Source organism: Gymnogyps californianus, chromosome 2, assembly GCF_018139145.2.
Source record: "Gymnogyps californianus isolate 813 chromosome 2, ASM1813914v2, whole genome shotgun sequence".
In the NCBI taxonomy this organism is placed as follows: domain Eukaryota; kingdom Metazoa; phylum Chordata; class Aves; order Accipitriformes; family Cathartidae; genus Gymnogyps; species Gymnogyps californianus.
Genome location: NC_059472.1, coordinates 99,496,554 through 99,522,031, shown reverse-complemented (window position 1 = coordinate 99,522,031; position 25,478 = coordinate 99,496,554). Strand labels below are relative to the sequence as shown.

At 38.5% G+C, this 25,478-nt stretch overlaps 1 protein-coding gene across 2 annotated transcripts; it reads left to right on the top strand.

The window, feature by feature from the left end:
* Positions 1 to 2,630: 2,630 nt before the first annotated feature.
* On the top strand, positions 2,631 to 23,609 carry DEK (DEK proto-oncogene). 2 transcript variants are annotated; one of them, XM_050891300.1, is made up of 11 exons: positions 2,631 to 2,779; positions 4,707 to 4,853; positions 6,633 to 6,734; positions 7,220 to 7,329; positions 10,037 to 10,131; positions 12,849 to 12,969; positions 14,057 to 14,239; positions 17,104 to 17,236; positions 19,512 to 19,660; positions 20,969 to 21,037; positions 21,948 to 23,609. In XM_050891300.1, exons 2-11 carry the CDS (start codon positions 4,718 to 4,720, stop codon positions 21,957 to 21,959), a joined length of 1,110 nt encoding a protein of 369 aa, XP_050747257.1. In that variant the 5' UTR covers positions 2,631 to 2,779; positions 4,707 to 4,717; the 3' UTR covers positions 21,960 to 23,609. The 2 variants fall into 2 exon arrangements, with proteins under 2 accessions (XP_050747257.1, XP_050747258.1); XM_050891301.1 differs by lacking the exon at positions 21,948 to 23,609 and adding an exon at positions 21,905 to 21,912 and having other exon boundaries at positions 20,969 to 21,038.
* Positions 23,610 to 25,478: the final 1,869 nt, after the last annotated feature.

The following is a 25,478-nucleotide window of genomic DNA, read 5'->3' as shown; positions in this document are numbered from 1 at the left end:
GGTGCACTCCAGCACACAATACAAGCTTGTAATGTATCTTCAAACATGCCAGCTGCTTCTTTTTACAGCACCTTCAAACCATTTTTCACCATTTAATTCTATTGAGTTACGATGCAGATGGAGCTAGCCGTCCAAACTTAAGAGAGCATCCTCAACATCGGGACTATGGCAGTAGAAGAGCAGCCTCTCCGTGATGGAATAAGAAGAGCAGGCTATAGTAAGCAGCTCTTGCATTAACTCTTAAGAGCCTCTTAGAATCACTTATCCCTTTCCAATTTAGTCTTCTTCCAGAATCAAGGTTTTTAAGTAGCATTTAGTACCTTTCGCTACACTGTGTAAACACCTTAGATAATGCTAACATTTTATACCAATATAATTATCTCACATAGGTCTTTCAACTCTCAGCTGAAACTGTATCATTAAGTTAACTTCATCAGGCTGGGTGGAGAAAAGGCAGCAATATATCAAGTATCAATACAGTGAAGCATCCCAAAGCAGCATACTGAGAACAAGCATTCTCACTCATAGCAAAAATGAGAAGATAAACCAGTTTCAGTCTCTTTCCTTGAATTTAGCAGTTTCCCTTTAACACATATCTGAAATTTTCTCAAATTTGCCCCCTCCTTCTCCCAAATTCTAGCTTTGCAGATTTTTTCTAAAAGTCTTTTTAATCCATATTGTCTCAATTTTATCTGGGAGACGCAACAACCAATTATTAAACTGTTAACAGCATACTGAAACTACTCCATACACTTATAAATCAAAAAGATACTATGATGGGCTGAGAAGGTTTCAAAAAATAGCCAAGAAACGTTAGTTATCAAAGCTGTTGAAGTTCTGCCAGAAGAAACCTGTGACAAAATGCAATTTACTTGCACTGAGTATATCAGTTCCTAAAATACTGGATTCAGTCTATGTTTAAGGGTCTGCCTGCTACTAAAGTGATGTTTTCACTAAAAGGATCAATGAAGCCATTATCTTCTATTTCTCCTCAAGATGCAGCTCTAATGTGATATGTGTAGGACATTAACATAGGTAGTTTAATTAGGTAAATCATCTCGATTGGGTAAACACGTCCCTCTTTACAAAATGATGGTCTAATTTATCATCACAACCTGAAGCATATCCTTTGGATGTCTTCTGTCATGATTCTGAACTAATCCAAACCTATTCATCTTATAGGACATAGTCTGTTGTCTTCAAACATCTGTCTTGTGCCATTTGTGTAGCCCATGGCTTAATGATGAGATATTTTTGTCTCCTTATTGTGTGTTAACTTCAGGCTTGTCTAATTATGTATTGTTGGTAAATAATTTACATTTTCCCTTTTAAGACCATCACCATCTGTGATTGCACCAGCTTTGAAAACTTTAAAAAAAGGAATCTGCATCTCTGTTGCCTAAATTGGGCGGTGATTAATATACACTCCCCAGACTTTCCTTTTGTACACAGTATATGAATTGCAGTATTTCCTAAGTATTTTCCTATTCCAGATTCTATTATTTTGTAGTATTTATATTACACATATTTCGTAGTTTTATTACCAATTCTACATGACTATGCTTTACACACGCCTAAGATTAACAATTCACATCAGTGTGACGTTTTTCTCTTTTCCTCTCTCTTCTTACCCCTTTACCTGGTCCCTCCCAAAGTAAGAGCCACCTACCTGCAGCTACTCACACTAGCCAAAAAGCTGCTGTCAGTACAACGTGGCTTCGAGACAGTCAGCGGCACTGGCTAGTTCGGGCTACTTCCTCCTCCAGCATATTTTCTGAATACTCCTGACTCCTGAAGCCACGTTAAGCCCAGCCAGGCCTCCTCTCTGGTTTGAACATTATCTCTTAAACTCTGGCAGGCCACAGCACGGGGAGTGGGACCGGGCCTTTGCTCCTTCGGGGGCCGCCTGTGACCCCCACATTTTACAGGGGTAAGGAGGAGACCTCACTTTTCAGCCCCGGCTCCTACTTCAACGGCCGTTTTCTTCCGTTGGCCACAACCCCTCAGCCTGTCAGCACCGCGGTCGCCACCCTACGCTTCTCCAGCACCCGCAGCCGGAGGGAGACGCGCCCGTTACAGTAAAGCGGGACCGCCAAGCCCTTCCCGCCCGCACGGGGACGAAGGGGACAGGACCGCAAGGGTGCACGGGAGGGAAAGGGCGCTTTGAACCAGTACCCGCCGAGAGCCACGAGCCGACAAAGCGCCGGTGGCGGCGAGAACGGGAGCGGCGGCCCCTCATACACCCCCGTGCCCTGCTCCGCTCCGCTCCGCTCCCCTCCCCTCCCCACCTCAGCGGAGGCAACGGCCCTCACAGAGGCGCGCCCTACCTCCCCCCGCCGCGCGCGGCCTGACGTCACCGCAGACGGCACCGGCCAGCGGGCGCACGTTACGCGCACCCCCCCCGCCACAACAGCCCTCCCTGCGCGCGCGCGCGCGCGCGCACCCTCCCCTCCCCTGCGGCCGCCTCCCCGCGCCGGCCGGGCTGCGGGCGCTGATTGGCCGCCGCCTTCCCGCTTCCTTCTCCCCGTCCGAGAACCCGCCATTTTGAAAACCTTGTTGATTCCGGGGGAGAGAGAGAGAGTGAGTGAGTGTGACCGACCGACCGACCGGCCGCGGGACGCGGAGCGCGTGCCTCGTGGGGGTGTGTGTGTGTCGCTGTGCGCCAGGGCGCCCGGCCCCGCCCCCTCCCCCGCCCTCTCCCTCCTCCGGTAACTGTCGCCTCCAGCTGCTGCCGCAGCCGCGCCCGAGGAAGGAGCCAGAAGCCGGGGCTCGAGCTGAGGTGGGTCCTGCCGCCATGGCCATAACGGCGCCCGAGAGCGCGCTCCCGCCTCTCCCCTTTCCACCTCGCCGCGGGCGGGCCGGGCCGGGCCGGGCGGGGCGGCCCAGTGAGGCGGGGAGGGGAGTGACGAGGGGAAATGAAACGGGGCCGCTGCGCCGCCGAGGGGACGCCGTGTGCCGGGAACGCTTGTCGCCGACCCACCGGCGCCGCGAGGGACGCCTCCCTCCTAGGCCTCCGCGGGGCGGCGGGCTGTGTTTTCCGCCTGAAGTGTTTCCTGGGCGCTCGGTCCTGCCCTGTGGCCCGGCGGCGGGAGCGGGGCGGAACGATCTCGCTGCCTGCTAGTTCGGGGAGGGGGATGGCTCTCGCCGCTGCCCCCGCTGCCCTTCTCCTTGGCCGCCGGCTCCTCCGGGCGCTACCCATCGTCGTCGCTTTCCCCGGCCTCCGGCTCGCAAGTCGGGAAGGGGACAGGTGGCGAGTCCGTGTCTGAAAAGTCCTGGACGAGGGTGGGAGGTGCTGTTATGCACGAGTGTCCTTCTCGAGGCGGCTTCCGAGATACCCTCTCCCGGCCGAAAATACCCCCGACTTAAGTCTTCCTAAAGATGGATCCCAAGTACCCTTTTTCCCTAAGGAAGTCGTCCTCACGCACCTCGTTGCTGAAAAGCTACAAAGTCTCTTAACTTTCCTGTTCCCCTTCTGCTCCCATTGAAAGGGGAAGGAAAGACAACTTGTAGTACTTCACTTGCTTTTTCACTTGTGCGGACAAGTAAAATTCAGAGAGTAATATCGTGAAAAAGTCAGATTACTTTTCCATGGCAGATTAAATACTGGTAGTAATACCCTGAAAGAGATTTTTATTTTTTTTCCCCAGTGATTTAGCAAAGAGTAGTAAACTTTCTTTTTCCCTTTACTACTGGTAATATAACTCATGTTTTTTGTCATTTGGAGTGTTGCTGTGCTCTGGCACCTGCTAATATTACATATAAGCAGTTGATTGCGTTGTTGTTTATTGAGTCTGACCTCTTGCAGATAATATTGGCTTTAATATCGGAAAAAGAAAATGGTTAATCATGTGATATTTTTTCCACAAGGGCTTAGACAACTGATGCTGTAATTTGTTCCAGATCTGTAAACAGTGAAAGATTTTGAAAGCTAGAATTTTTCTAAAATGAACAGATATGGTTGTCTTCCTTTTGTTAGATAGACATTCTCTGTCAGTAGGGAAATAGTATTTGCCAAAGTGAGTTGTTTTAATTTTAAAGTTAACGTTTAAGCCACTTCAAATGCTAAGAAAAGACTCCTTTTAAATAGGCTAAGTATGAAGCATTTGTTCTTTTTTGTTGTAGAACTGCAGATTAAAACCAAAAAGCATTTTCAAGCCCTAAGATGTCGCAGCTATTTGAATTCTGAAAGCAGCATTATTTTTTTCCAAATTGCTCATAACTTTTATTTTTTATTTTTCTGTTCCCATTTCCCATCTAAATATGTAGCTTGTTTAACTTATTAGGAAACTTGTATGCATAGCTAACCGCAATCAGGCATAACTATTCAGTTTATAATACGGTGAACTAAAATTGTGATATCTTAAAACATTACAGTTCTTAATAGATAACAGCATCAGCTGCTTTGAGTGCGTGTTTCCGAGTGCTTCACAAAGCAAGCTTGAAGAGTTGTGTGTGGAAAGAATTTATAACCTTTTAAACTGTTCTTAACCAGGCTAGTTGCAGAATGGATGACAACTCCTCCTGAAAAATTTTATGTATTGTGTGTATGCAGAATACTTTGGTGTCTTAAAGAATGTGAACAATCACAATACAAGCACTATGGCATTACTTCTACTGTACAAGAAGATTTTTTTTAAAAGCAAAATTCCTGTATTTTTCATGTATAATGCTATATTGATGATGGTTTCCCTGACTGCTTTTTACAGAACCATACACCATGTCTTCTGTTGTTTCATCAAAAGAAGATACAATGTCGTCTGAAAAAGCAGATGAGAAACAACCTGAAACTGAAAACAAAGCTGAGGAAAGTGATGAAGATGAAGAAGAGGAAGAAGAGGAGGAGGAAGAAAAGGGTGCTTGTTTTTCCACTGAATAAGTTGTCCTTTAAAAAATGCCAAGCTTACTGAATGCAGTCTCCTGCGATCTCAGCTAATTGTACAATTATTGTTCAGGAGATCCCATGGTACATCTATCTCATGGGTCATAAATTGCTTCCCAGTAGACTACAACAGGCAACACTAGAAACAGCAATGCTGATGTTCCTCAGGAAAGATTGAAGGAATTGCCAGCATCCTGGATTCCTACACTAGGGGGTTTTTTGTTGTTGTTGTATAAACTTCTAGATGATTATAAGAGGTAGCGTCCTTTATCAAATTATTTGTATAAAAATGCATATCCAAAAAAGAATTCTTTTTTGCCAGTAACACTCTGAAGGGATCCATGTTCACAAAAGAGAGAAACTTGAAAAAACTGTGCAGTTGCTTTGGAAACAATACAGATGTCTTTGCTTAACTACTGTGAATTAATTTACTGGGTACCAAAATTTAATTATATTGGAGGGGGGATATTCCATTTGACTAATTTTGTCAATAAAAACTGTGGTGATATCATAGGATGAGCAAGCAAGGCAGGTTTTGTGTTGTGGCATGTAATTGAAGAGGGTAGTCAAGGAATACAAGATGTGATGAAGGAACTACTATGCAAAAATGTTAATTTCCATTGTGAAATCTCTAGGCACCTGTTTTGCAAATGAAAGCATCCATGGAAGTAGAGGTGCAGTATGGCACAGTGAAAACCAAGTCACTGATGGTCTTGGATTCTTAAAAGAGCTGAAGTTTGTCTTTAGGAAAGGTAGTAGAAAGAAGAGATTATACTGTTTGGGAAGCAATAGAGTAATTACAATTAGACTTTTAGAAACAACTGTTTCTTGTGTACACACAAGTATGTTTTGCTCTGTTTTCAGCAGATACATATCCAGTTTTGATTATGTTCATACAGATTTTGAAGCTGCTTTCAGATGTTAAAGCCAGGGTAGCCCATCTGTTTAGCGCTAAGGATAGTTTGATTTGAGGACGAGTATTTTAGTATGAAATGTTTAGGTGAAGCTTTGGGTTTTTCTCCTGATGTGGTATCATTAAAGTAGTGATGTGCAATGTATACCTAAAACAATCTAAATGTATTCATTACTAAGCAGTACCAGAATTACTGGGAATAGTATTCTTGTAGTATTTGTGACACTCGTATTGTGCCCTGCAGAGTGCCACACTGCATAGCCCTGTGAGGTGTAGTACAGTCCCACTGTGCTTGTGCTTCCGCCTCTCCTGCTGATACGTGTGGGTCCTCCAGTCCAGTAGCAGGAAGAGAAAGTGTCTGCAGGCATGCTGGACTCTCCTTTTGCCTATCTGGTGGTAGTATTCTCCCTGAGAGCACTGAAGTGGAGCTGTGCGTGTAGGGGCTGTGGCATCCCAGAAGGAGGCTATGCAAACAACGTCAGTTCTGTACCTCAGAAAGGCAGTGAAGGGAGAGAAGGATGGGTTTCTGAAAATGCTTAGCCCTGCAATCTCTATCGTGGGGTGAAGTTCCCTTTAGGAAATGCCCGGTCTTGTCTTCAAGGTTAAGTTGGATACAGGATGGTGGTGAAGAACTAGAGACTCCTCCAGTTATATGTATACAGCTCCATAGAATCCCATTGACCTATTAGCCAAAGGTTTGAAAGTGTCACAGTACCTGGTTACATCACTATCCACTTTTGGTTTGCCATTTCAAAGGTTCAGTGTTGTATTGCCTGTCACTACAGTTGAATCTGCTCATGTAGTGAAAAATACTGTGTTTAAGGAAGCTGTCTTTTGCAGAAAAGAGTCTCATTGTTGAAGGAAAAAGGGAGAAAAAGAAGGTAGACCGACTGACCATGCAAGTGTCTTCGTTGCAAAAGGAACCTTTTACAATTACACCAGGTAAGCTTGTCCTCTCACATAAGAATTGTGTTGGGAATGATAATGAAACCTCTTAAAAGATCAAATTATTCATTTGTTGTAGATGAGACCTAACTTAAGAGTCCTGATCCATTTTAAAATAGTAAGGCTATTATATGAAAACCTTCTTTTATTCTGTAGCATCAATTTAAACCATAAAAGTTATATAATGTTTAAACTTACCTGGAATAGGATCTTCAGTACCTAACCACCACCAACAAAGGCAGAGCAGCTAGAATAAAAAGAAATGCCAAGTCCTTGTACCCTGGTCTAGGTAGTATCAAGTAAGGAAGATCAATTGCCTAATTGATAGGAAAAGGTCTGCTTAATGTTTGACCTATTATAATGTCTGATGCTATTCTGAAATAACTTATTTGCTTTTTTAAAAAACATTAGATATCTAAAGTTATAAATGCATAGATAAATATAAATGTGATGAATAGCATAATTGATTTTAACTGTTTCAGGAAAAGGACAAAAACTCTGTGAAATTGAAAGGATACAATTCTTTCTGAGTAAAAAGAAGACAGACGAACTTAGGAACCTGCACAAACTCCTCTACAACAGGCCAGGCACTGTAAGAACTTAAAATCAATCTTGTATATCTGTTAGTTCTCATGCATAGTGAAAATGTTTGTAGTATAGTTTTTTACATTTGCACATGTGGATCTACTTCTTCAGTGTCATTTACAAACTACTTAGAAAATTAATATTGCAGGACCAGTTAAGTAAGCCCATAATTTTTCTAACTCCTGTAAACTACTCTCCCTATAAAAATCCTATGGAAAGGTATACTGAATTGTAAGTCTGCTTGAATATAGATTTTTTTTAAATCTTTTTTTTTTTTTTAATGGGGGGAGGGGTGGTTTACCTTATGAGGACGACTTGGAAATAATTTGATTCACATGCTAAAAGCTGCTGACGTGTGGATTATAGTCAAAATACTCCATGTAGTTATTTTGTCTAACGTAGCTTTTTCTTAGTACTTCTATTTCTTTTATATTTAAAACCTGTTAGTTGGTTTTAATCCATTGCTACTTACCTAGTAATTTTCTCCTTTAGTTTGCACAAAGCAGTAGAAAATAAAACTACATTATATGTAAAATCTTAATAGTGATTTTTGTCACATTTATCTAAGACAATTAAAATATTAGTTAAAAACTGATATGCTCGCTTTTGTATTTAAGGATGGAACTTAAAGAAAATATAATAGCAAATCTTTCCTGGAGCCCTTTATGTATCAGTGATTGTGCCTTAAATTTCAGAGTAAATATGACCCATTTTCCTTGCTAATAGAGGTAAAATGGATTTAGAGAAATTAAGGCAGATTAAATTTTACTATTTCAATACACATACCATATTTATAGGAATTTGTTTTTAATCTCTCTGTGTATTTTGGAAACTTGAACAGCTAGCACGGAAACCAGGAACTGAATAGTACTAGTACAGATGCATGCTAGCTGTAATATCTCAGACCACTGCTGCAAATGCAATGCTTGTTTAAATGGCAAAGAAAGATCTGTTGCCTCAAGTGTTCAGAAAAAGAACAGTATATATCCATTAAAACCTAGTGAATTATGCTGCTTATTCAGTGTGGCAATAAACCAGACTAGAGAATTTCTGACTCGGTGCATACAGAGTTTTGCAAACTTTTGGATTGTCTTGCAGTAGAATTTAATTGTTTGATAAGAAAGGTACGATGACAGAACCATGTAACTTTCTGATTTAACTGGCTTTACTGTGGAAGTCGTCAAACTGCATCCATTTACCCTTCATGAAAACAGTAACACTTTTCTACCGTATTTGGGTGGAGGTACTGGGATACCATTACCTCAGAGTCCATCTTTCCCACTTTAGATTGCAGATATGAGACGTAACTGATTTAAGAGACTGTATTGTTTATTGATTATGCAACACACTACTAAGAAACTAACAACTCAATGACACTGTTTTATTAATAATTGATTTAGTAATCAATAATAAATAATCTAATCAACTAATAGACACTCAACTATTCGCAGTTTCATAATTATGTGCAAATGATATAATTGTAAATTGATACTTAACACTCCTAAATCATACTAATTAGACACAACCTCTGCTGAAATACAGCACTCTCTCTTCCCTCCCACACCACTTATTTGGTTGCAATTCCACCCCCCCTTTGCTCTGCTCTCCCACATTTAGTCTTTTGGACATAGACTTGTTGGAAAGTCCAGCTGGATTGCTGCAGCGTCCCAGTGGTTTGAGTCCAAAGATACGAGAATATATTTATTTGCTTGGAAATATATCAGTATGGTTTCATCCAAAACTGTATTTAATCAGAATTGTAGGGAACTCAGAATGCTGTTTAATATGATGAAGTTCAGATGTTGTCTTATATGCACGTTCTGTATGTGCTTTGGATCGTAATTAACATTTTTAACAAAACATACCAATACCATCTGCAAATTTTCTTTAGGTGCTGGACAAAGATAATTCTCTTTGGAAAAGGAGCTTAGCTTTGGTAAAATTATAAACTAATGGAGAAACACCAGGAACAAAATTTGTAGAACTATTGAAAGTGAGTTCCAATCATTCTTGATAGTGTTAAAAAGATCTCAGAAGAATGAAAGGTTCGGGGATGTTTTTTAACTTCTTTTTTGGTAAAAGGAGATGGAGCGAAAACAAAGAACTTAATATTTTTGGAATCTCGATGGGAGCAATTTTCCCATTATAAGACCTGTTGCCATGAAACTTCAACCCTGTTCAGACTGCAGGTATAATGGTAGAAGTTGTAAATTGGGTGGTATGTAAATGCAAGAATTGGTCATGCTAAAGAAAAGGTTCAAAAGTACAATCATGGTCCTATGTAAGACTTTAGAAAAGCAAGTAAAGCAAATCTGCTTTAGCAGATTATGCAGTAAAAATAAAATTCACTGTTCTATAACAAATTACGTGGTACAAAGCATGCAACAGGCTTTATATATCATAGTTGTGCAAACCTGTAAATAATCATGCAGTACGTTCTAAACAAGCTTGAAATGGCAGGTGATTTTACCTAGTAAGTTATTAAAAGGAATTAAAAATACCAAGGTCAAAAGAACTTAATTGTTGTAGTTTGAATGTCTTGAGATAAATAAAGGCATAATCCATGTAGGTTGTAACTTAAAGGGTATAACTTTTTGTCAACAGAAACCTAAATGCTAGAATAGATTTTTCTTGTATGAAAAGTTAACAAATGTAATTGGATGAAATCTTTTAAACTCCTTGCAATGCAAAGTAATCTGTGTGTTCTGTTCTAGGTTGCTTCCCTAAAGAAGAATGTGGGTCAGTTCAGCGGGTTCCCATTTGAAAAAGGAAGTGACCAATACAAAAAGAAGGAAGAAATGTTAAAAAAGTAATGATCTCTATTGCTACTTAACATAGCTTGACTCATGCTATACACTCCTTTTTATTTTCAAAATTTTACTTCAGATTAAATTTAAACTTTAAGCTGAGTGGCTGTTTCCTAGAGCACTCTGATCTGTTTCTGAGCTCATTTTAATCACACTAACTGGTCTCTTAAGACAACTTGAAATGTATTAAAAAGAGTTAAATTGTGAACGTTTTATTCACAATTCCTATAGTCCTGACTTTAACTATTGCATTTTAACTAGCAGATTCTTCTGCCAAGTGAGAGGAAAACATTATTTCCCCAGGGCAAGCATAGTGTTGTGAATACATTGTGCTCTATTCATGGTGCAAACTTGCATCCTTCTATGCCTCAAAACCTTCCTCCTTCAGAATCAAAGCCATTTCTGCTTTATTGTATATTAAAACATACAGTCTTATTCCTAGAAATGCTGTAGCAACTGGTCTAACAAATCTTTTATTTTCCTTCTTTTTTTTTCCTTTTTTACTGTCTCCCAACATAAGCTGTTTATCTATTAACAGGAGAAGCTGCTGCAGTTTGGTTTTGACTGGACTGAAAGGGTTTAAAAATGCCCTTGCATATTTGTGCAGCTAGTTGTAACAAATGAAAGAACTAATAACTTCTACACATTGATTCTAAATCGGTTTTTTTAGCGTCAGTTTGTTGATAGTGGGAAGGCTTCCAGATTTAGAATTTGCAAATCTTCCTTCCTCAGATATGCAGTTTTCTATGTCTTGGAATGGGAGTTTTGACCGTTTCCCACAGGTTTAATTGGATAATGTTTCCCCTTATCCACAAAAGGTCACAAAATAAAGTATTTTTGCGCTTTTTTTTTTTGTATTTTCCATATGAAAGAACTGCTAGTTAAGTTTTGTTACCCTTCAGTCTTCAGCAAATATTCTGAAAACTGGTTGCATTGTCACTCTGATATCAAGGTACTGAGCCCTGTGTGCTTGTATTGCTGTGGTAACTCCTGCTGCTGTTCATAGCTATGTATGAAACACTGCTGATTAGATTATTAATTTATTCTGACTATGTGGTTGATTTCTGCCCGCACTGTACACTTGCATGTCATCATGTTTTAACAGCATTGAACAAGATGAACAAAGGACAAAATTTATTTTGCAGAATCTTACTGTTCAGGTTATAAACTAAAAAGAATGAGGGTTGAGGTTGCTGTGTGGATTAGAGTTCTTGGCTTTTGTAAGTCAAAACTACTTGCTATGGAAGTTACTGACTCAAAACTTGTGTGCACTTGTTTATTTCACACTTGAACTGCATTTTAATACTTAGTACATTATGTTTGCTGTTACCTGCAGATGTACCTTCAAAGCATTAAAAATATGAAAGGATTTGGGAGGTGATATTTATTCTTTGTATATATTAGTTCTAGCCCAAGTTAAAATACAAGGACAAATGCCATGTGTAACACAAGTCATAAGGAATTTTAGTTAAAGCAGCAGTAGAACCATAAAATCCTAAATTCTTGTAAGTCTGAAACAAAAACTTCAATGCCATGCAGTTTTTAAATCTGTTAGCAAGTTAAGTGGTTTTAACTCTGTAGTATTATTGGCTTTTAAAATGCAAGAGACTGACTTTTGATTCTGCAGGAATACCTTACAAGTATTCAGTGTATCCCCAAAAGCTAAACAGGAAGGCTCTCCACATGTTAAGATTGCACATTTTTTTTATAACCTTGTCTAGAAAAATGATTGAAAGATTTTACTTCATCGTTGTAAGGATGGTGGATGAACTATACTTTGAGGCAGGGAGATGTGCCAAACCAGTTAAGATTTCCTGTTCCCATGCCCTAAAACATGGGGGAACAAAGTTGTTCTGCCCCATTGAAAGTCTGTGAGTTTAAAGGGACAGTCTGAAATTAAATGCTACTTTAGAGAAGTTGTAGGCCACCATGAAGTAGTTGTACTGACTTTTTAAATAAACAATGAAAAATAAGTTTCCTTTGATTACCAGAAATAACTATTAAACTTGTGAAAAATGGTCAGACAATGAAATCCACTTTTCAGGCAGCATTGTAGAAAATGAGTGAAGAGGAAAGCATAAGCATTTGAAGGGAGGTAACAGGTAGAATAAGTAGGGGTTTGTTTTGTTTTTAAAATCTCATTAAGCTTGCAATCTGATGTCATACCCTCACAGGATTTGACTCTTTCTTTCCACTTTTTTCAATACCGTTGGGACAAATGATAAAGTGGGACAATTGGTTCAAGATCCTTTTGGAGTAAAGGGGGTGGATGTCAGAGTTTCTCTTAACCTTCTGTCTTCATCAGAGGTACTTCCGTAAAGGGGTAAGGAACCAGAGAAAATACAGGGAGACTCCCTGCCCCCTTAGAGTTCAAGTCTTGTACCCACTGGATTTATTTTCCAAGATTGATTCTTTCCAATGTGGTAGATTAGGAGAGATTCTGCAGAAGATTTTTTTTTTTTTACTAAGATTTTATAAATTTTTTTTATATATCTTACTTTACACATGTGGATTTGGGAATTTTGTTTTATTTTGCTTTATGTAATATGGTGGTGGTTCTTTGCTTAACTATCGATAAGACTGGAAACGTAGTTAAGTGTATATATTCATGTCTATCGTCAGGTTGCAGACACAAAACAGCAGCTTCTAGCAGTCAAATGTTGACTGATTGTTTAGGATGTGATACTGAATCTTTTTTCTTTTTTTTTTTTCTCTCTAGATTTAGAAATGCAATGTTGAAAAGTATCTGTGAAGTTCTCGACTTGGAAAGATCAGGAGTTAATAGTGAGCTGGTAACCAGAATCTTAAACTTCTTAATGCACCCAAAATCTTCAGGCAAGGTGAGATGCTTGCTTTAATGGCTCTGTTCTGATGAAAAATGCAGCTGTCTCTGTTGCTTATTATTTTGCTTGTTACCAGTGGTGATACAATTACTGTTCTAACTTACTGAAGTAGCAATGGCTTCTTGAAAGAGAGTAGCTCTATTCCTGCAGGCATCCATAATGGGGTGAGGACTTAGATAGAAACTATATGCTAACATGTAAGTGCACCCATTGCACACTGTTAGTGCACAGAAGTGTATGTGATCAACACATGAAGCTAATTAGAGAGATCCATACCCCAATACTATAGGTAGCTTCTGCTTTGTGGGTGAATGGACAGGAAAATAAGCTGTCAGATGTTACCTGGGTATGCTACAAGTTGGCAAGTGTATGTAATCACATTTGGTCGTCACAAAATGGAATTTGTTGCAAGGCTGGGAAAACTTGCTTTAACTAGTATATGCTAGTGCACTAGATTCAGCTGCCAAGACTACTAAACTCTATTATTAATCTTCTTGGACTTTCCGTTTCTAATCTAAGAGCAGTACTTAAATAGTTAGACTGTTGCTCAGGAAATTAAATTTATTCCCAGCAAACACTGGTAAGTGATGTGAACAAGGAGTCTGCATGCTGCCTTAGGGACACTGGTCCTGAGTGACAACAAAATGCAGTTTTGCGTAAGACATGACAGAATTCCTGTCTTTAAGTCTTCTGAAGAGTTGTCAGCTCATTCGTTACCAGAAGAAAAAGCTTGCTTTTATGGGTTGGGAGGGCATAGGTAAGTAAAAGGTTCCTTCTAGCTTGTTCTTTCTTGCTTCCCTTCCCTAACCCCCAACCTTTGAAGATTTGTTTGGTTAGGGGAGTGGAAGGGGTGCTTAGCTTAGAACTGAAATTTCATTTTACTCAGCTCCATCTCTGTAATGAATTTCTGCTTACTGCAAAATGTTATGGCTTAAGTGTAGTACATAAAATAGTCCTGGGTTTTGTTATCAAGACTGAGACCTCTATATTTGTTTACTGTTCTTTCATGTGATTTGAAGGGATTTATATTTTTAAAATTCACTTTTGTATTCCTACTTGGATTACACACATCCCTGTATCTCAGCCATTGCCAAAGTCCAAAAAAACGCCAAGCAAAGGTGGCAAAAAAGAACGCAGTAGCACTGGAACAACAAGAAAAGCAAAACGCACCAAGTGCCCAGAGATCTTGTCAGATGAATCCAGTAGTGAAGAAGATGAAAAGAAGGAAAAGGATGACTCTTCAGAAGAAAAAGAAAGTGAAGATGAGGTAATGAGGTTTCTTGTTTGTTTTTCAACATAGGGCTAAAAACATTTGTCTGCAGTTTGTCATTATGTGGTTGTAAGCAATTGGTCGTTCTTGGAACATGCAGAGTTGGGGGGTAAGTGATGTTTAACTGAATGAATGGTTTGAAAGAAAAGGGAACACATCTGCAATTTATAAGAGATTTTCATAATTTTTTAGTGCATTAAAGTTAGAGAATCAATAAGATAAAAGGCAAAGGTTCTGATTCTTGGATGTGTATATGCACCTTAAAACCATTTGCTATATGTCATTTTGGGGCAGCCAGGATTTCAAACATAATTGATTGCATTTCTTGTATCATCTTGTGATGACTTTATTGTAATTTCATAAAAATTCCCAATATCTATCTTTTTTTTTCTGTGTAGGGTTTGATTGGATACCTAGGACTTAACTTTGAATTCAGTAGAGCTCCCTGACCTGCCTGGCTGCATTGGTTTTGGGTCTTGGTTCCATATTTCTTCTGGATTTTATGTCCTAATTTCTGTTCTAGGGTTCTGTGTCTTGGATTGCAAAGATAAAGTGAGCAATATAGTAAGCAGCCTTACAAAGATCCCTGCAATCTCCAAAGTGTTCTCATCTCACTGTATTTTCTGTTCTTCTCTGTTTTCTTTGAAGCTTCTTTTAGCTTTGCATAGGAGGAGAGAAATGAGACGAACTTTGTATTTAAATGCAAAATAGCTTTCCCTGTGCATTCCCTTTCAGCCCTGTACTTGGTCACAGAATAGACACAAAACATGGAGGGCCAGTACAAGTGTACAGCTGATTTGTGTACAAAGTGTACACTGATTTGTCCATATGCCTGAAGCCTGGAAAAAAGAAATGAAAAGGAGCTACAGGCTTCATCTTATCCTGTATTTTGATTTAGATGGGACTGCCTTTTTAGCCTTAATGAGAGCCCTGCAACAAACAGCAATTAGTCAATGTTTTGTCACTGTCATTTTGATAGGTGTTGGTTCTAATTTAAAAAGATGGTTCAAGGAAGTTCCCTATGCCTCCATGAAACAAACTTAATTCTTAGTTTGCCTTTTTCTTTCCCCACAAACGGCAAATTGAAAGAGGGCTGAAATACTAGAAGTTAATTTTATATTTGTTCATCTCTTCAGCAAAACAGTCTTCCTACTGTGAGGAGAGGAATATTGCTGTCAGAGGCAGGAGTGTCTTTTAGAAAATTTTTCAATAACTCAGTTATTTAAAAAAAAACAAAAACAACAAAACCCCCAAACAAACAAAAAAATCCAACAAACAAAAAAAACTCACAGTAAACCGCATTGATCTAACTGGGTTGTCTTTGCCTTCTTTCAGAAGGTAGGAGTTAGATATGACTGCCAAGCAATAGCTGAGTAGGCTGAAGTCTTCAGAAACTGAAGTTGACTTGCATGGAGTAAAAGCTTAATTATTACAAAAACACTAGTATGTCAAATTAGTTTGAATATTAGGAAATGGTGAAATGGAAAATGTCTGCATTTGTACAGCTTTAAGATTGCAGCATTTAAAAAAAAAAAAAGTTAGGCTTATGACACCCTTTAACATACTGCAGGTGGAAGGATATAGGCAGTGTTAGGTAGCTTTGCTGCCCCAGCTCTGCTGGAATCTTAGGCATGGAGAGGCTGGAGTAGATTGTCCTCAGAGTTACATGTCTCTCTTGCAACTCTTTCTTCCAAAAATACAAACAAACAAAAACCTTACAGTTACCTGGAAGCAAAAGATATCTGAAATATTTTTGTGTGCTGGGGGAGCATAATTTTATAAAAAACTGAAATTTGAGTGCCAGGTTTAACATCTGACTTTGTAGCTGGTGATGGAGCTTTACCAGAAACTCAAAAGCTGAAAAGTTAGAAGTTACAAACATTTTTTAATTTCAACAGTGAAAGTCTTTATCCTTCATTTAACACTGCAGAGCGAGTGCAACTATAACTGAGCAAGCCAATATAAATAAATGTAATCTGGTTTATTAAATACTAGTTTCATGAGTTGCACCAGGTACTAATGGGAGAAGCAGTTAAAAGTTATATGAACTAATCTTAATTGTTTAGATGTGATAGTTTGCTCAGTTGACTACACTGCCATTTTAAATATAAATTAGAATTATGAATTTAGTAACTACTGTTAGTTAATTTGTTTTGTTTCATGATGTTCTTTCTCTGAAGTATGGTTTATTCCTGGTCAATGTTCCATGTTTGTTTCTGTGAGGAAAGTTTTCAGCCTTGTCAGAAGTACTACCTAAAGATTTTGTGTGTTAAGCACGCATTTAATTTGTGCCAAAAATGCAGCGCACTGATATGTGTATACTGTATGTATTTATGTTCCCAATTTCTTCTGTTGATGTTAACTTAATGCAATAATTTTTTGGGTTTACTAGTCACAATAATTGGCCAAATTGTGGATTAGCTACTGTAGCTCTCAACTAGCGCAAAAAGAATTAGCTGCGTGTAGTCTTAGAGAGCTATAGCATCTAGAAGTAATTGAATAAAACATACCATGTCCTTTTTTAAAGGAACATCTTTAAAGTGATTTTATAAGCTAATTATAAGAAATTATGAATGGAAAGTTGTAGCACAACCAAACTACTAGTATCATCAAAAAGTTCTAGCTCTTTGAGCTTAAGAGTCCATGTAGAAGGACAATCTGAAATTTAAAAGAATGTAGGAATACTCTTTGTGGACATATTCCCCTGATGGTATAGGGCTAGAAATTGCTAGTAAAATATAGTAATTAAATTTGCTGATTTAGTTTGTATTGACAGAAAGGATAATTTCCATTGTGGAAAAGGGGTACGGATTGTTCAGGTAGAAACCATTGTTTTAATCTTCTGTTTTTCTTCTTTATAGCCCCCTAGAAAAGCATCTAAAAGAGAAAAATCTAAAAAGATGACTTCCAAAACCAAGAAAGCTGTGAAGGGTGCAAATGTCAAGAAGGCAGATAGCAGCACTACTAAAAAAAATCAGAACAGTTCTAGAAAAGGTAAATGCTTTAAATCTCTCATCATATGTTGTCTTGTAGCATAACTGCCATGCTGATTAGAAAGCAAGCTTTTGCACCTAACTGTGAAAGAAAATAGAATTTGGTGAATTGTTGGCTTGCTACTTGATGTGCTGTTCCTTGCAACAGTAATTTAAAAAAAAAGTTCTTGGTTTGGGTATACTTTATGTAATTTCTGTTGTGTATGTACATATACTTTTTATTTCCATATAAACTGAAAGTATCAGCCTAGTTCTACCTTCTGCTGGAAGGACATTAGCAAAATTCTTTTGGTGCCTCTATGGTGACTTCATGTGAATCTTACAATTGATCCAGTAGTATATATCCCACTGTGTATGTCTTTTGTTCAGCACCTTGATGTGTTGTTAATGTAGATATGGGTTCTACATGCATCCTGTTGCTATCGGTTTTCTCATATCTGACGATATGCATAAAAGGTATACATACACTGAGTTTCTTAATACCTGTGTAAAGATTGCAGCATTGCAGGTGGGGACAGACTGGTTTCTTTCTAAGCAGCTTTGCAGAAAAGGACGTGGGTAGGGGCAGATGGTTCTCGCAGACGACGAGTTGAACCCAATTCAGCAGTGTGCCCTTGTGATAAGGAACACTGACAGCACTCTGGGCTGTTTCAGCAAGTGTGTAGCCAGCAGGTTGAGCGAAGTGATTATTACCCCCTATTCAGCACTGGTGAGCCTGCCTCGGGAGTGCTGTGTCCAGCTTTGGGCTCCCTGGTGCAAGACAGGCATGGACATGCTGGAGTGAGTCCCGTGGAGGGCCACCAAGATGGCCAGGGGGCTGGAGCGCACAAGGTAGGAGGGGAGGCAGAGAGAGCGGGGCTTGTTCAGCCTTAAGAAGAGACGGATAAAGGGGGATCATACTGCAGCCTGCAACTACCAAATGGGAGAGTATGGGGAAGGCAGGGCCAGGCTCTGCTCAGAGGTGCATAGCGAGAGGACAGGAGGTGACAGACACAAGCTGCCACCGGGGAAGGTACATGTTAGCGGAAGAAAAGCTTCACCATGAGGATGGTCACACAGAAGTGGGGCCTGGAGCAGTTGTGGAATCCCCGTTGTGGGAGATGTTCAGAACTCAACCTGGCAGGGGCCCCAGCAACTAGCTCCATGTTGGCCCTGTTCCAAGTAGCAGCTTAAACCAGATGATCTCCAGAGGTCCTTTCTCACCTTAAATTCTCTGGCACTCTATGAGATAACAGCCATGTCTCTGTCACAATTGTAGCATGAGTTGTTAATGCAGCATATATCCATACTGCAAACATACTTCATTTAATGCCAGCATTAGCATATGTATACTGTAGCACAGACATCAGTTGAGATTAATTCCCCTGCTTGTCAGTGTATTAAGAAAGGGAATGGTTAAACTCAAGCATAGAACTACGCTAAACTTCTTTCATAGCCTTATTTCTCAGCAGAGTGTGCTGAGAACTCAATGTATTTTCAGATTGGCTGCTGGCAGTACTAATGTGACTGACTGTGTTTATTTTGTCATCAACATACATATATTTACATTAAAAAAAAAGTACATGTGTTTTGCATTTGTTATGTAATATATTCATAATTTCTTTACTCCTGCATTTCTGTTTTGAGTATTATTGCAGTATAAAAATCAAAATGTTAAGTAGGTCTTTCTGTAAGCTCATTATCTAGATTGTTTGGCATCTGCTCTGAATTTTGTCTTGTTGGCAGCAGAGGAACTGAGTGGATGTTGGAGTCGTTCAGTCTAATTTTTTTGCTGCTGGAAAAGATTGTAGGAGTATCCTGCACTGCTTCACTTCCTTTATGATTCTCTTCATTTGTTGTTGTGGTATTTCTGATAGCATGTTCAGTAATACAGCATTGCAAAATTACAAGATCCTAGAGCGCAGCACTGCTGGGGACAATAAAAATCCAAACTCCTTTTTAAAGCAAATAATGTTTTTTAGGGGCATAATACCTCAGTTTAGAATTGTTGTAATAAACCTTTTTTTAGTTTGATAGATTAATCTGTCCAATACTTTCTAGAGTACATATTGATTTGTAAACTGATAGTTCATCAACAATGATGCGGATTCATAAATAAATGTAGTACTGATAGCACTAGCTTCATTTTTAAATGGAAGGTCTGGCAAGATGTCTATTTTAAGGGAGAACATCTACATCAGATGTTTGGGGAAAATTCTGATGGCTTCTGTTTTGGAGGAAGAAAGCAGACAAATTGAAAATCTTTTATTACAATTCAAATTATTCTTCCTATTTAGAAAGTGAGTCTGAGGATAGTTCAGATGATGAACCTTTAATTAAAAAGCTGAAGAAACCACCCACAGATGAAGAACTTAAGGAGACTGTCAAGAACTTGTTGGCCAATGCAAACTTGGAGGAGGTCACAATGAAACAAATTTGCAAGGAGGTAAGCAAATATGATTTTGCAGTCTCTTTAGGCAGTGGGTTGTCTGTGAACTGACTTTTGTCATCATTTCAGAAATGGAGGCTTGCACTCTGTACAATGGTTCAGAAACAAAGTAGTTTTGCATTGATTTATTTACTTGCTAACAGCTATAACAAGGAGAGCTTTAATCTTAAGATATGCAATGCTGATACCCAACATTAGAAGGGAAATCTCTAAAGAAAAATTAGCTACATGGAAAGTAGCAGTATGACCTCCAAAACAACTGCCATGTATTAAAGTGAAAATATTTGAGATGTTGAGACGGTGCAGCAGCTTCCTACTGTCAAAAGGGGAGGGTTGTGTCCTGCTCTCTGTACATTTCTCCTGCTCACCTTGCTCTCCTTCTTCGTATGTTCTCTTTATGAGTCCAGTCAACTCTCATCTATCAGCAAAAAATGAATAGTTCTCAGCTGAGTTAGTGAGTTGAATCAGTTCAGCAAGGAATCTGTTGTCAGGACAGGTGTGAGGAAGGGACCATGTGGCCGGAAGAGAGAAAAGTGACCAAAACACAGACAATACTGTTACCTTGACATTTTCTACAGTCAGTTAACTCACATGTTTGTTTTCCTGGTACTTCCAAGATGTTGTCTGGAGAAAATTAAACCAGAAGTTATTCTTATGAGAAAAATGTATGTTTATATTCTGTACAAACTTTTTGTCATGTTTATAGTCATTCTAGAAGTCTGAAATTTGGTATACTAAAATAAAATATTCTGCATTGGTTGTCAGTGTTGGCATCTGTTTTTTGTTTGGTTGGTCCTCTCCCACCCAGTTAACCAAAGAATAGTTGTAGAATAGCACTCAAGTATGTTGACTCTTCTATTAGTCACTTGAAAAGATCACAATTTTACTTATTACCTAAAAATAAATAAGCCTTGGGATTTGATATCTGTTTAGCTTCCTACACTAATGCACAGGTATCTGACTACTTAGAGAGCATGTAAGACAAAGATTGGAAAATTCTTATTTGCCTGACATGGCAAGCTAGGCATTCCAATTTGTTGATGTGAAGAATTATAATACCAGTTTAGTCAGTGACCGAACATAAAAAAATACATGTATTTAAATATTTATGTGGTCAAAATAAGGACAGGAAAATAAGCTTGTCATTTCCCATAATTAACAGAGGGCATTTTGGCAGTTGTAATACTAGAAGTACCACACCAATTTTTGCCCTAATTTCATTTAAGCTCCTTCTATTCATGTAATACATTGAATGAAAGTAATTTGAGGTTTGTTTTGGTTTGGTTTTTTTTACTTTTTTTTTAGGTGTATGAAAACTATCCTAGTTACGATTTATCTGACAGGAAAGACTTCATTAAAGAAACAGTCAAAGAGGTAAAGACTTTATCATTTAGAAAACATTCTGGGTTGGTTTGGGGTTTTTTTGTTTTTTGGGTTTTTTTTCCTTCAGCCTATTAGAAAGTGGCACGGCATCCTCTTACACTAGTTTTAATAGCCTCCTGTATAGTATTGGAAGTTTAGTGCTCTGATAAACCTGAACTCTATTCAGACTCTATTTTTGTAGCATGCCACTACTACTTTTATGGATTTCTTTGGTAAGCAGAACTAAAATTAAAGCTGCTCTAATTTTTTATGACTCTTACTCTCTGAAAGCCATGCATTTGCTTTAAATTACAGCCTTGGCTGCAAGGTGCACTATAATTGATGCACTGACCACATACATTTGTAGGTAACAATGCATGAGGTTGTATAAGCTCTGCAGACCTGCAAGCTCTGGCAATGAGAGAAGGCAAGAGAGGATAAAGATAGATAGCTTTTCTCTGTATGTGCTCCTGGTAGCACAGTTACAATGTTGCCTTTAAGTTTGCTGCACTGAAAATTAGGCCTGATCTAATGTACTCATGACAAAGGGTTTATTGTCCAGTCTGTGGTTGGTAATATGTAAAAAAATTTTGAAGTTCAATTATTTTTGCTTGCCCCAAAACTAAAAATGGAACTAGAAAAGTGAGGTTCACTTAGTGGAGTTAATAAAGTAACTTTCCTTTCTCTTGTGGCTTCATTTGCAGCTGTTGATATATGGCTATCTAGAAATAGTTATGTCTGTGCTATGCATACGTGTGTCGCTATCAGCAAAGGCATAAGAGCGATTTGTCTGCTGTAGGGATGTTCTTGGGTTTTTGTGATAGCAAAATTAGTGTATTTTCTTGATAGTCTGATGCAAAAGGAGAGGCTGTATGTAATTGGATTGAGAGAAAGGAGAAAACTAATACACTTCTCTTTTCAGTTGATTTCATGATCTGATTTGACTGTGGGAAATGAAGATTCCTGGTTTTATGTTCCCATGGATTTGAAGATCTGATAGGCACCAGCAAAAGGAAAGTGTCTTACCCTTGTGGTATTTAGTCAGAGCTGATTCTGCTGATCTAATGTTAAGAGTGTTGATGTAAATTGCTTTGTGTATCTTTTTTTTTTTTTTAAAAAAAACAAAACTGCATTTGATGCAGTTTTTAGTTGAACATACTTAAGTTTCATGCATGGCAATAAATGTTCCCTTTTTTATAGTTTTTGTACATTTTGAATTGCTTTGTATGACTAGATTCATTAGAACCATTGTAGCTTTTTAGTGTGGATTACTAGGTTGCAGGAGATTTTAAAATCAAGTAAGATGAAAGCTGCTTATCTGCACATATACATGCAGAGACTGGAATATTGCAGTATTGGTTATGAAGATATTTTGAATACATATCCATTCTGAAAATAACAAGAGTTAGTCACATGTTCATGTCTTTTTATATTCTGATACATTCTACAGATGCAGAATTATTCTAAATCTAGATTACTGTCTTGCATGTGTAGGCACTGAGAGAACTGTCAAAGCATGGTAACTAATTGGCATATAGATGTTATTTTTGTACTTTTAAAAGGCTTTCTGTTGTGTATATAAAGTTATTTCAGATTTCTTTTGTGCAAATCAGTTTTTTAATCTTGTTATCTTAGGATTTAGGACATGAAATGTCAGTGTTCAGCAGTGAGGCTGTGATGAAAAGTGGTATGCAGAAGTTTCATGAAACTACAAATGAGTTGAGGTTTTACAATGTTTGTCCCATCTTACCTTGTACAGAAACTAAACTGTAGTTTTATACTTAAGCTTTTCAGCGTTTAACTTTGTACAAAGACTACAGATACATTTGTTTCAATGGCTTGACATAGTAAATAAAATCCCTCCAAAGGCTATAGGAAAATTTCTAAAGTTCACTTGGAAAAAAATCTTTTACTTTAGTGTCTTGACTTGATGGCCTAGCATTTCAGAAGTGGGTATCCAAGATGTACAGCTGGGAGGCTTAATAGCTTTGGAAATCCACAGTGGGGCTTCTGAATCGGGCAGCGCTGACGTGTGTGGGTAAGCTCTCTTCGGTATGGGAAAGCTTCTGAACCTGAGCCTTGGTGCCTCAACGTGGACAATGGTACTTTTAAGCCTGCAGTCTTGAACTTTGGCCCACAGCTTTTTGGATCAAAGTGAACTCTTTGCATAAATTTTGTTGTTTAAGTTTCTGTTCTCCATACACCTTGTTGCTAATGTGGGAAGTCCTACACTTAAAATCGTGAGACTAATAGTTGCCAAAGTGTGGGCTGCCATTAACGCCATGAGCACAGAATCCCTCTGACTGTAGTATTGCTGGAAAGACAAAAGCGTATTTTTTTGAATTTTATTATTGTACAGTTGAGAAACAAGGGTTCATAAATGATCTAAATTCTGAAAATGTTCAGCCAGTTAGACTATTAATCTTCACACACTTTTTGAATTTCTTTGCGTGTAATCATTTATAATAAGGCTGAATGTAATGGGGGGTTTTTTGTATTCAATAAATGTCTTTCACAAAAATGTAAATCAATTTTGATGATCTAACATTTGCTTAAATGTATAGTAAAAAAAAAATCTATACAGAAACAAGGTTGTCGTCTTTATCTCATCTGGTAGAAGCTATTCAAGCCTGATTCAGCAGGTTTCTCTACTTTAAAGATGCTATTGCTGAAATGTATGTCCTTGCACCAGGATAAGATTTTATATCTTCTGTGAGGTTGGTTTGGTTTCGGTTTTTGTTTTGTTTTTTTCTCTGAACTATCTTAGCATAAAGAACACTTTTTAATTTGCAATTTAAAACATCAAAAGTTTCTAAGTCCCATTTAAAAGCGGAAGGTTACTTGTGTCAAGTTTTGTTGGGTTTTCGGATGGATTTTCTACAAATATTTGAACTGCCTTGTGACTTTTATGTAAATATACCAGTCAGTTTTAATTATGTGGGTCAGGAAGCGTTTTTAAGATGAGTGACTCTCAAGTATAAACATTTTTTATAGTGTAAGTTCTAACAAAAACTTAAAAAAGGATAGTGTACTTCTGTTTATTGTATATACGCATTACTTGCCACTTTGGAATTGTGCAGATGGAATGGAAGTGAACTCAGCATCCTTCAAATACTTTGTTTAAATCTCTTAACTACAACTCTGTGTAGTCCTCAACAGAGAAGAAATGTCTGAGCTGTTTCCCTGCTAATCCATACCAGTCTGGCTGCAGCTGATACAAGATTCCAGTTCTTTCTACAACTGGGGGAAAGGCTGCAAGACAATACTAAAAGGTAAATAAAATGTCCTGCTTATTCTGATGCTATTGAACTAAAAACACAGCTGATCAGGGCTCTAAGTCCTGTACAGAGATGCTCATAAAAACCAGAAACTGGCTAACTGGATAAAAGGTAACTGAATAAAGCGTTCAGGCATACACCTTCCAGGCGCTTAAGATTATGTCCTGACCATTGTATTCTAGAAAAATAGTCCTAACATCTTGATTTGATTGCTTATAGCATAATTCCTATAGTCCAGTGTATTGGTTCCTCTGTTTAGTTAAGTCTTTGGTATTCAGTATTTTGGTCGGTGACCTGCAAAACCACACAAATTAATCTGAATGACTTGCTTATATAAACAACTGTTCTTATGAGTGAGCTTGGCAGTTGAGGTAACAGTGTATAGGCCCTGTAGAAGGAAGATGGAGAGGGCTAGGTCGGGAGAGTAGAAATTTTGAGTGAAGAGACATTACATGTCTTTAGGAAAACAGCTGAGTTGGAGTTATGCAGTAACCCATGGTATACTGCTCAGGCATGTCTAACTAAGACAAAATTAGGAAGACACAACTTGAAATGCCATCCCACTTTTTCCAGAAGCTCTAGACTAATAGCCGCTTTGGACCTGAGCAGGCTGCTTGTAGCATCTGTGTTCTTTCTACATTATCCTGTAACAAGACACACGACAAAGCAAGATCTATGAATGTCTGGGTTTAAATTAGCCACTGCTAAGCTGGACTTAAAAATAACCCTTTTGAAGGCCAGTGCTTAATCTGGCCAAATAATGCCCCTGGCAGTCAGCACGGTGATTCCAGTAAGGTTTACGAGCTCTGTTGCTGTTTCAGAGAGAGCTGATGACCACTTGGGTAGACCTAATTATTCCTGTTTCCAAATCAGAAAGTTGACTATAATCAAGTAGCTTCAACTGAGCTAGATGAAAGCGTTCCTGAAATGACTTCTGGTAGTGGTTGTTATTTTAGTTCCCATTATTTAGGGAGAATAGTGGAAAAAATCTGTAAGGCACCAGAATACTGTCTGTAAACTTGCAATAAGAAATTTAGTAAAATCAATGTTTCACTCGCCGAAAAAAGTTAAACATCTTGAATGCTGACAAGTGTGTTATTTTCCTTCTGCAAAGAAATGTCTCTCCTGCCTGTGAATTCGGAAATATTTATTAAAGCAAGTAGCTGGAAGTTGTA